This window comes from Crocodylus porosus, unplaced genomic scaffold, assembly GCF_001723895.1.
Source record: "Crocodylus porosus isolate Cpor-Errol unplaced genomic scaffold, CroPor_comp1, whole genome shotgun sequence".
NCBI lineage: Eukaryota > Metazoa > Chordata > Crocodylia > Crocodylidae > Crocodylus > Crocodylus porosus.
The window spans coordinates 262,629,841-262,642,136 of NW_017728886.1; the positions used below are offsets into that span (position 1 = coordinate 262,629,841).

At 44.9% G+C, this 12,296-nt stretch overlaps 1 protein-coding gene across 1 annotated transcript in view; it reads right to left on the minus strand.

Annotated features, from left to right (window-relative positions):
* FAM135B (family with sequence similarity 135 member B) overlaps nucleotides 1–12,296 on the minus strand; it is a 228,211-nt gene that overhangs the window by 117,541 nt on the left and 98,374 nt on the right. The window contains exon 3 of the mRNA XM_019553091.1: nucleotides 1,578–1,717. Within this exon, the coding sequence (XP_019408636.1) occupies nucleotides 1,578–1,717 (140 nt within the window). The remainder of the gene's footprint in view (nucleotides 1–1,577; nucleotides 1,718–12,296) is intronic.

Consider the following 12,296-nt stretch of genomic DNA (forward strand, 5'->3'; position numbering starts at 1 on the left):
CCCAAAATCTTGCAAGTACCAGGTAGCAATGCATATAGCTTATTTACTGCAATATTCTTTAAATTGAGCTCCGGCAGCCAAAATGCAAACAGGGTATTAATTCAAAAGCTCATATCACCCAGTCTAACTTTATTATTCATTTATCATCCCTTCCTTTTATAGGAAAGAGACATGAGTGGAGAGTCCTCTGTTCATAGTCAGACCAAGAAGCACGTGCTACTTACCTAGGTGCTTCTTACCTCTGGGGAAGAGAGGCAGCATAGGGATACAGCTATGTGACAAATAAAGGTTGCAAGTATTGGAAGAAAATGTGATGTTATTTCTGAGTGACACAAAATTATCATTGCTTGTTACTTCATATTTTCCAGGGGCTCACTAATTGCATTTGGAGCTGTGTAAATACATGCAGTGACACGGGGCTGACTCTCCTTCCATTTTAAACCAGTGCAAATCAGGAGGTTGTGTGTCAAATCTGCATGACAATAGAAAATCAGGCCATTGTTATTTCCCCAAGGAGCTTATTACTCAAGCCAGGCTGAGATGCATCAGTCATAGGAATGAATTTCAGCTGATCAGAGGGGAATCTTGCAGGTTTTATTTCCAGCAGGAGTGACACTGTCCCGAATATGAATATAAAATCATCTCAGCTCATAGCCATTCAGCCCTCATGAAAGTCCCTGGACCCTGAGGGGAGAGGGTTTTCCAGTGCACACATTGCACAAGGTAAGGAGAAAACTAATCTGTAGTAAGCTGTCAGAATGGTTTTCTAACAATCATTGATAAGGCTGCAATGATCCATCTCTTAATGGGAGCATAAATGAAATTGGAACTAAACATTTATGCAGACAAAGTAGGAGATCGATCACACCATATGCAAGAAAAAGGAGAGGGAAAGCTCAATTCTTCAGCAGCTTTAACTCTATCACTTGCATGGGGGTTGAAGCAAGCTAATGCAGGAACTCTGCATCTGGTCCGCTTTGAAATTCAGGTCCAGACAAGGAGGAGGGTTTACATCTCCAGACCTAATCCAAACCATTCTGTGTCCTGTGTTTTCCTGAAGGCCAAACCAGGGCCTTATTTTTGAAGCTGGGGAAACTTTGTAAGAACAGCAGATGCCATGAGGCTCACGCCCTAATGGAGAGCCATTGGTAGCGCTGCAGCTGGCTTTTGTGCAGATGGAGCGTTGGAAGGCAGAATGCACCATGACGCTAGTGTGAGCACGGTCCGTGTATGGCACCAACACCTTTCCCTACATTGCAGAGGGACACGCACTACTGATCCTCCCTCCTCCTCCTCATTAGCTCAGAGGGAAGGTGGCTCCAGAACCCCCATCCTTATGAGTACAACCACCCTTGAAGATCCGGGGAGAAAAAATGAAGTCCACCTGAAGACTGAGCACTTCTCCTGTGCTCCAAGAGAAAGCACACGGACAAGGCCACATGAACCCAGTGCCAGTCAAAGGACGGATGACCCTGGCCTGGGTCCTCGGTTTCCACTCGGTCTCAGAACCCAGTGGAAAGCTTGCGATCAGCACTTACGGCCTCTCTCTGCTGTATTTACCTCTCAGAAGAACTTACCCTCTCGCCATCTAGGAGGAGGTGAACCCTGAAGTTCATCGATTCGTTAAGAACAATCTCCTCGTTCCTGTACAAGATCTGAAACACTCTGCTGTAGACGTTGTTCTCATGAACACAGGCTGAGCAGAGGCTGGAGTCACCTGTGCAAAACAACAGAGCATTGATTTGATTACTGCAATGAGATCATGTTGTATTGTACATGTTGACTTCCCCCGTTAACCAGCCCCATTGTATCTGTACTTGTAATTAAACACTTGAATTCCCGATAATTGATGTTAATGAGTCAGAATGTTATTGCAGGATAAAGGTCCCCTGCCTAGGCATTTCATGAAAACAACTGTTAAACTGAAGCAGACAGGCTGGATTTCCAAGTGGGAGTTGCTGACCTTGCAACAGCATTAATTTTGGTGACATTTTCTCCTAATGAAGGATAAGCCTTGAATTGTTCTCCTAGGAGGCTTAATACACAAGACTGTAGATTTCTGGTGTCTATCAGAATGACTTGGATCTGCAAAATTTGGCTGCAAATCTTAACAAGAGAAGGATCTTGGGATTTCTGACACTTTCAGGAAGCCCTATTACTGGGTTGGAAATGCCAACAGAACCACCCCTCTCTGCTATAAGGTGAAATGCAAATGTGCAAAGGAGCCTGAAAATGAAACTCAATGGAGAAAAAGCCTGAAAAAACTTTTCCAAGCCGTCTTTGGATCTGGAGAACGAGACAGCTGCCATTTTGGCTTACACAGATGAGACAATAGTGGAGACCTCCAGCGCTAAAACCATGAGCTGCTACAGCTTGACCTAATTGCCATGCTCTCTTAGATGGGGATAAATAGACTCATGCCCAAACACAGCTGGGAGTGGGTGCAACCAGATTTGTTTGATCTTCAAATGGTGTATTACACTAGCTGCAGATTCACCAGCTTTCGGTGCCATTGTACGCAGAGCCGAACTAACACATAGGCAAACCAGGCAGAGGCCTAGGGCCCTAAGTGAAAAAGGGGCCCAGCTGTGATTATTTTACATATTATAAGTATTGAGTGAAAAAAGTACTATAAAAAAAAAATCATCCTCAGCTGGGGTCCCATGAGTTTGTTTGCCTAAGGCCCACTAAAGGGTTAATCTGGCCCTGACTGTATCCATAAGTCACCTAGGAGTCTTGCACTATAAAGTGCTTAACAGGAAATCCAGGAAATAACATTATTACTTCAGAGGACTAATATCCTTTCAAAGTTTCCTCAAAGCCAGGCCTAACCAGACCCCTACTTGAATCCTGTAGGAGCCCCAACTTTTGGAGCATGATGCACAAGCAGAGGTCGGCTGATGCTTTGCTGGAATTCAATTCTATCAACCCGGTGATATGAGAGTGCTCCTGTCCTTAACAGAAACCTTGGTTCAGAGATTAGATTTTTTATTAGGTCGACTAAGAAATTACAAAAAAACCCTATCTTTTTCTGTGAGCTTTCGGACTTGCATGCCTTTCATTAGGCTCAGGGAAAATTAAAGATGGTAGAAAGTCCCCATAGGCGGTTACTTTTTGTCTCAGACCAACACGGCTACCAAATACATCCCAGACCTTAATGCAAATCTATAGAAGTGCAGGGTTCGCAGTCTTGGAAGAGAGATAAGGCTGTGATCCCTACTTGAACAGGCCATTAGATCCATTCTTTTATACACAGGAATGCACATTCACTACGTGCTTTCTTGCATGTGGGTCTGTAGGCAGCGGGTTTTATTCTACATCTTTAGCAAAGGCCTAGTGCTGTTTAGGAGGTCTGAGCAATCACTGTTTAGTGACACACACAGGTCAAGAGGAGGCAATCTTGCTATATGAAAACCTTTGCTTTGGCTTTGCTCTTCTCATATTATTTACAACTAGGAGCCCCGGCTAAGAGTATATTAGTAATGAAGCAGCGGGGAAGACTTCCAACTGTGAATTTTATTTGTAACACTTAAAAAGGAGAAGCTGGGACTGACTTATAGGCCATGGCCAGCAGATAAATTGAGCTTCCGTAATTATATTTATCTATCACCTGGCTGCTGGGGTCAGGCCAAGGTGACCCTGCAAAAGTCTGCCGTCTAACAGGAGATATACTGTGGGAAAAAATAAGTTACTGAAATTCAGATCAGACCTGGGGACATTAATGACAGAGTCCATATGGCTGAAACTCAAACCAAGTCATGTCATTTCTCTTAACGCTGATTTGTATCTGGCAAACCGAGGACCACACAAAACTTTTCATCCGCCCAACTCCTCCTGCACATACAGTGTAGACAGTCCAGAGAAATTCACTTTTACTTACTTGTGCTTTCAGCTAAAAGGCTTGAGCCTGATTAGCTCTTCAACGGCACACAGTCATATTTATTTTAATTTAAACCTCATCATTTGCAAGATACCAAGGAAATTGAATTACCGATATAATGTATTCTCATTCCTTTCTGGTGGACAAAAGGAGCTTTATGTTATTTGATTTGGATATTGATATACTGACTCTCTTTGGGGATGGAACGTTTAATGTGATTTTCATCTTAAACACACTCCTACCCGGACCACTGCCAAGATGTAATTGGTTTAAAAGCTAGATTTGCAAGGTGGTGTAACAGCCACCATTTTTTGTTGAGAAGGTCAAACTCAAAGACAGCAAACAATCCCAAAGATGTCATGTACCCATGTGAATTAATACAGTGCCGTGGTGCAAAGTCCCTTCTCAAACCCACAGCAGCTTTGCAATTTGGCATTGTCTCGATGCATGGAGGTCTACACTCGCAGTCATCTGCGGAGCTGCAGAGCAAACCGCTGCAGCACGCTAGCTGCCTAATCACGCCCAACGCTGAGCCCTACTCGCTCACGCTATTGTGAAGAAGGCAGCCTGCACTTCTGCGTCCACCTGTAGAAACTGCTACACAAGGCTTGAAAGCAGTACTTGGTCCTTTGAGAGAGCAGGGCTCTTAGACAGGATGCCGACAACCTGCCCCTCTGGGCACGGTGGAATAGCAACAGCTTTGCTGTGTCAAAGGACCTCTGTGTTCCTACTCTATAAAGGCTGGGGTTTAGTTGAACGCACATACACTGCTTTAAGAGTGAATCGATGGCCACTTCAGACACTTAGGGCTCTTTATTTCCTCTGCAAGAGTGAATGTCCCTGCCGGCAGCTCAGCCATTGCAAGGGGACACAGTGTCTGCTATATTGAGAGGCCAGTGATACTTTGGGTTAATACATAACACACCTGTACACACACAACTTATTTTTTAAGGTTTCAGTTGCCACTTTATCTGTGCAAATAGGCAAATTCTGATCACCTGGAGCCATTCTAGTGATACAGCTGGCCCCAGTTTCTTTGTGAATTGTGGTACGATTCACCTACTCCCCCTTCTCGCCTACCAAATTAAAACAGAAATCAGGAAACAGATTGCCAAAGCCTTCTTTTTCCCCCTTTGGCAGGGGAAGGTATTACTGAAAGATCACAGGATTTCAAACAACCACATGCTTGTTTCCCTACCTTGTCTCTCAATTAAATCGTGGGGTCAGCAATATTGTGATAAGACACTGAAATACAAGGTGGATTTACCTCATCCTTATCCAGAAGACTTCTTCTGTAGTTTGAAATTTCAGAATCTTTTTCTCCAGTTGAAATTTTTAATTTGTTCCTATCTTTCAAAATGTAGACAGCTGTCATTGCATTACAACCTACAAAGACTTGCTCATCACATGTCGAAGACAGGTTAGGCTCCATCAGATGTTACTAAACAGGGCCTGCCTATGCCAGCCTTATATTCATTTTACCAGCCCCAGAGATATCATTAAATATTGGGTAAGTGTTATAGCTCCTTCCCTCTGCTTTCAAAACTGCCTTCACCCTTAGGAACAGAGTGCCATCAAACACTTCTACCCACTTCACCTCCAACCGACTGACCTCCATCATCTCCCACCTCAGTAGCAATTAGCCCAATAATGAGAAGACATGTGTAAGCTGTTAGAGACCTGAACTTCTTCACTCCCAGCTGAAGCAAGACAAACTAACTATATCCTGCTAGGGACCCATCACTTCCCCTTCATTGGGTGGGGGTATGACTACCACCACCTCAACTTTGCCAATATGCTCCCGCTATACCCCCCACCACTGAAGACAGCTACTCCTAGCTGCCATTGTCACTGGAGCATGGGTGGCTACTGCCAGCTCGCGGGGAGGGAGAAGGTAGGGGCAAGAGCTAAGGTTGTTCTAGTCATGGGCTTTAACACTAGCTCTTGGGTTTGCCGAGGTCCGTGCCACATTGAGCTGAACCCGGCCGTTTTACTTCTGCATTAAGAAAGGTTTGCGTCAGTCCAAGTTGAAGCAGAACTCACTGATGTTGTGCGGGGGAGTCTGGGTTCATTGAAGCAGCCCCAGGCCTCTGCATTTGCAGCTGCGGTGCTGGAAAGTCAAGAACCCGGTGCCATTTCCAAAGAGGCCTTCCCAATCTTTGTCCATTGGAGTGGTGATAATGTACAGAGTTGCTCTCAGGGATGAGGGTCCCCACTGACATGTTCTGTGTCTAAGAAGCTTGGAAATTTCTTCCTATGCTGCTTGCCGTGACTTGATGTGAATGAAGACTGGCTTATCTCTCCCTTTCCTGTGACTGAGACTGCCCTTTTGACTTGTCTTTGCATGAAACCACTGGTACTTTTGCAGCTATGGCCATATAAAAAAAAATATGCCCCATGCTTGCTGAAGCTTTCATTTTTGAAGTACACATCTCACATGCCACAGCTGACTGGAGGGTCACCCACCTACTGGTTCTGTAGGATGAAGTGCACACTGAGCTGGGTCCCAGCACCTCTGCCATGCCTCTACTTTCTCTCCTCTCCCCCACACAAGTGCCTTAATTTTGCATTTCCTCATTTCCAGCGTCTTACAGCTACACCACTTTTGGGGGTGCCCTGATCCTAAGTAAAATGGGAGGGGGAGGAGAGGGTGCACTGGCAGGCAGATAGAGGGGCTCACACTCCACTCCCAAATCCCAGTGTGCATGTAGAAATATGGGATTTACAGTGCCCCAAATCTTCACTCACCACTGTCACTCAACCCTGCTTCCTCCTATGTACCTATCCTCCCCTCAATCCAAATCTTGGCCTGTCAACTACCTATCTCCTTTCACCCCCCTCCCTTCACTGCAACCCCAAATCCCTTTCTTCTATAGCCCCCTGCTATAGTCCTTTCTCCTATAGACCCCCCCTGCAGCCAGCATTCAGACATGTCACTCGTTTCCTCTCAAAAAGAGCTTGAGGGTCATCGAATTCCCTCCTGTGCCCTGATTCCCTCTCCATAAAAATCCTTCACCAGCATCGCATCATGGAGACATGCCTACAGCTCCTTCTCCGACTGCTCCCTGGGACAGGTTTCACATTTGCAATGTCTGGGCAACGCAGAGATTCAAAGCCTGGAAAATGCCCTTTTGAGTTCCCCAGGTTGCATGAATGCCAGCTAGCTAGAATACCTACAGGACGGTCTCCGGCCATCTGCACACCACAATCTGTTTGGCACACGGATGTGAACCCCACCGTCTAGAAAGCTAAATTCTTCCTTTAACCTTTTTTAATATGACTTCTCCAACAAGTCAGCAGCTGCCAGGCACGAGCTGGGATCTGGTGGAAGACAGCCAGAGCCACAGCTTGAGTCTCCAGCAAGCACAAAAGAAGTGGGTAGAGCTTTATGCGCTTTATGAAACATTTTTTTCATGGCATGGGGGAGCCTGCCTTTGCTCTTATGACCCCAAATTCAGGCCACCGTTTTACATGGCACGTCCACGAGGCAAAACAAATGTTGAGGCAGTCTGACTTAGCAAGTGAATTTTTGAGCAGTTGGAAAAAAATTTGACCTTTGAACTGTAAAAAAAAAAAAAAAAAAGATAAATATCTTCTCAACTTTAACTACGACCCAACTAAAGTGCTCCTGCAATAAGCAATAATACGCATCTCAAATGCCGCTACCCTTTGACTCTAAGATTTCTCACAAGATACCACAGATTATCAAGAAACCCTTGCGATTTATCCCATGGTGAGTCATCTTAAAATGGACTAGTTCATCTAGCATAAATCTTGCATTCAGCGATGGAAACACAACCCTCTGGAAACACCTATGCCAGTTTTGCCTACAAAACAAACAGCAAACCTCAGCAATGAAAATGTTAAAAGGTGTGGAAAATGTGTTTCCTCCAGACAAAATGAATTAAAACATCCCCCCCCCACCCCAAAGCAAATTCTGCTCTGTACAGCATGGCTCTTAATCGCGGGAGACTAGATTGCCTCAGCCCTTTTCCAACTGTTCAGGAAGAAGACAGCCCTAATTTCTCCCCACCCTTCTCCACCTCCATCGGTTCTGCTTATATACTAACTTTAACAGCACGGGGTAAGGAAGAACAAGGGTTGACGGGAAATACCTTTACTCAGTCTCTGCCAGCTACTCACTGCTCAGAGTGGCTAAAAGCCCTGTGGTGGGGGGAAGCAGCTCCAAGGAGGGCCAAAATAATTTATTCTTCTATCAGAACAGAAGAGGAGAAACACGCACTGACTCATCATTTCTTCTGTTCCGCCCTGCTCAAATAAGTTAGTGAAAACCTGTCCTACGCCTTCTTCAGGTCAGGGTGCAGCAATGCAATCAAGCCGCTTCTAATATCCTAGACAATAACTGTATAGGCACCAACATTTATTTTATTTCCCTCTAAATGCAACCCTACACATACAATTATGATACTATCAATGCCAGAGTGGAGCATAAACCCACGGGGGAGACATTTTTTTTGGAAAAGATGCCCCGGAGGTGTTAAATACTGGTCCCAGGGATGGGACCTCAGTTTCAGTACATCCCTAACTCTGTGACTGCTGCTTGCTGGGAGGGTACAACCAGGGATAGCCACTCTGCACACCCCTGGTTTCCTCATACTCTTCCTCAGATGCTTGCCACGGTTGGACCTGGGGCGGTAGCCTACTCCTTGTTCGATCATAGTCCTGATCCAGTACAGCAGTGCTTGCATTCCCAGGATGAGTGTGAAAAGGCGTGTATGAAATGCGTATACATAATACTAGAGAAAAAGGACATGATCTTGGGATTGCATAATCTTGAATTTAAAAAAAAAAAAAAAAGCAGTGCAAAAAAACAAGCCTATTACTATTCCTTTAGTACCCAGCACCGAAATAAGATGATTATTTAAACGATAATGACCCCCCGACCCTCTCAATGTCTAAGAAAAAAATAATACAATTCTGTTATTGCTCAAATAAACGAAGACACTGGATTGTGCCAAGCCTTCCTTTAATGAAACCGTTACCGTGAAAGAACATATATAAAAGAAAGCTGCGATATTAGTAAGCCTGGTTTCTGCCTTAAAGCTATTTCTGTCTGAATAGTAATGCAGACTTAAGTACTTGTTTTTTTCTGAGTAAACACACAGTTCTGGGAAACCATTGTTGGCTTCGGGTACTTATACTGTTCCCATTTATAGCATTTACATGGCATCTCAGAGAAAGGAAGAGAAGTGCTACAGAAATTGTGTACGCAGGACGTGGAAAGTGAGACTACTTCTATACTAGGCGTTGGTTAGGCTTTAGTGTGTCCAGTTCTGGGCACAACATTTTGAGAAGGAAGTAGAGAGACTAGAGAGGATCCAGAGATGGGCAACAATGATGAAACGGTTGAAGCCATACATGAAAAAGGTTGAAGAAACTAAGTTTCCTTAGTCTGGAAAATGGAAACGAAGGCAGTTTTCAAAGGCTGTCATAAGAAGGAGGAAGAACAATTATTCTCCTTTGTCACCACAGGCAATGCACAAAGCAAAGCAGATTGAGGTTAAATCTCAGGGGGCATGAACTAACTGGGAAAACCTTAGGACAGTGGAAGGAGTTGCGGCATTTATTTCACTGGAGGTTTTCAAAAAAGAGTCTGAAGAGGCATTTGTCTGGGACAGGTTAGGACCATCACCCTCCATTCATGCCCAGGGTTGGGTTATATGGTTTGTGAGGTTCCTTCCAACCCTATTAAATTCATACTACAAAAAATAAGGACAGGCGACATGCAAAGTGAATTTCCTACGGTCACACTAGACGTCTGTGGCAGGGTCAGGTCTGACTCCAGGTCTCTCAAGTGCCCAGCTGGCACCCTGAGGCTTGTGCCATCCTTCCTCTTTTGCTATGGAGCATCTCAACTCCTCTTAATTTTGGTGGAGCCGGTGTCTTCAGAAATCACGGCCAGATTGTTTACTTGCTAAACCGTATGTGTTCCTCTATTTCCTTCAGCTTCTCTTGCCATTGCCAAAATTTACAGGCACTCACAGTTCCTGCTAATTTTGCTTTCCATCACTGAAAATAAGGCACACAGACATTCCTTGAATGAACAGTACAGCATCATAATAAACCCCAAGCATTATAATGCGAAAAATATCACCAAGAGAGACCAGAAAAATCAATACAAATAGTTTTGTTTTTCTGACTCACTTTCCCTTTGCCATGTGTTGAAGCCATATGCCTTCTTAAATAAGTGCTAAATATAGTACTATTGCAGCAAATCAAATAGTTGTAACTATTGCACCCTTCTCCTGGAGATTTCATGTCTCCATTACAGTATTTTAAAAAAGGAAAAAATAAGCAAACAAACAAGTCCCCCTTTTTGGGGGTTTTGGGGTATAATAGAGTCTGCGTGTGTCTGTGTGTATACACACACGCAAAAAGGCAGCAGAAATTTATGACTTGCTGCAATGGAGATGAGAGCCAAGGTACAGTTGCCAAGTACACTGTAAGAGGCAACCTTGAGACAGAAAGTGATGGAGTGGAATAAAGATCCGCTGCTCTGTGTATTAATACAGTCCTGGCCTTTATGACGATACCACATTTGATCTAAGCAGGAGTATGGGTTAGAAAACGTAGTTACTGCTTTTTTAAACATTAGGGAGGTGCAAAATAAGAACTGAAGTGCTCCTCTCCTCATCAAACCAGCTGGAAACACGTTTTGGAATAGATCAGACTATCTCCATGAAAAACAGTCTCTCAGAAGTGCCTTGGAAATTCAACACAATGTGCCTGGGATTTCAGAGAAGAGCAAAGGGTTTTGAAGGTACAACTAGGACCCATCACTTTGAAGATGTCCCATAGTCCCCAAGGAAAAAGAGAGGGGGAGAGCAGGGAGAGCCCTGCTATGCTCCAGTGCTCGTCTTGACCCTGCCTACTAACACTTGTGACTACCAATAGCCAATGCAGAATGGGATCCTCCACGAGTTAATGCTGACATGAAAGATAATGCTGAATAAACCAAGTGGACGATGGGATGGACTCTCCTCAAAACCACAGCATTCATATCTGCAGGAAACAGAACTGCTCACCTAGTCCCCAAAGGTAAATCCCAATTCCACCGCTTTCCTTTCTGACAACAATATATAATCCATGATCATTTCTGACAGCAAAAATACCATATCCCATTATAACCTTGGTTGGTGAAAAGAATAGGATGCTATTCTGAAACTAAAGGTGCAGACAGAAGTGCAGCTCCCTGCTGTAACTGAGAACACTTTGCTGGGAGCGCTCTGAGTTACAATGATTCCCCCGGACCAAACAGAAGTTCACTGTCGGTTCCTGGGGAGGAAATCTAGTTGCTGGCTGGGAGCCTGCAGCTGGCTTCCCCTAGTAAAGACCCTCCTCTCTCCCAGCCTGCCCCTGTTTCAGAACAGGAGTGGGGGGAGGATGCAGAGGGAGCTCATTCAAGGCATTTCCTAGCCAGCTCTGGGGGGTGGGTGAATTGGAGCCCCCCACCTTGGGGTCTCCAATATACCCACCCCACCCCCCAGTGGGGGCTGAAACCAAACTCCCTCTACTCCCTTTCCCCTCTCCCAGTCTAAAAACATCTCGAGGCTGGCAGGCAGTGCAGACAGATGTTACAGCAGACACTGTGTTTTGAAATATCTTCAGCTGACTTCCCATGCAATGTAGGTTTAGATTTTCACCCAATTTTGAAGCTGTCTGCAGCTGTGTAATTGTGTGTGGTCACTACTTTCTCTGGCCAGACAGGGCAAAAATTGTCACTTCTGTCTGCACCCTAAGAGTGAAATGGATAGAAATCCAAGTTCAAATGCCATCTAGTCCAGTCCCCTACAGAGATGCAGGATGTGTTACTCCCAGTTCATCCCAGACAGACTTGTATTCAATCTCTTCTTCCAAATCACCAATGAAGGACAGTCCAGGACCTCCCTCACCAAATTGTTCTGCTCTTCTTTTATTCTTACAGTCAGATTTTTTTCCTGAGATTTAATCTCCTAAACTGCAGTTTCACTCATAGCCATGCGCCCCATCCTCTAGAGCAAGCAAGATCAGTGTTTCTCCGTCTTTCTGAAAGCCTTCCAAATATTCAAAGGCATCATATATTATCATAAAATCATAGAAGTCAGGTGGGAAGGGACCTTGTAGATCTTCAAGCCTGACCCCCCCCCGGGGGGGTGGAAAAGACTGGACTCAAATGAGTCCAGCCAGGTAGGCATCAAGCCTCTTCTTAAAGATCCCCAGGGTAGGAGCCAGCACCACTTCTCTTGGAAGTTGGCTCCAGCTCCTAGCCACCCTAACTATGAAGTAGTTCTTGCGGCTGTCTAATCTAAACCTCCTCTCTAATAACTTGTGTCCATTGTTCCTTGTTATGCCAGGGGGCGCTCGGGGAAACAGTGTCTCCCCCAAACCCTTCTGGCCCCCCCTAGTGAGTTTATAG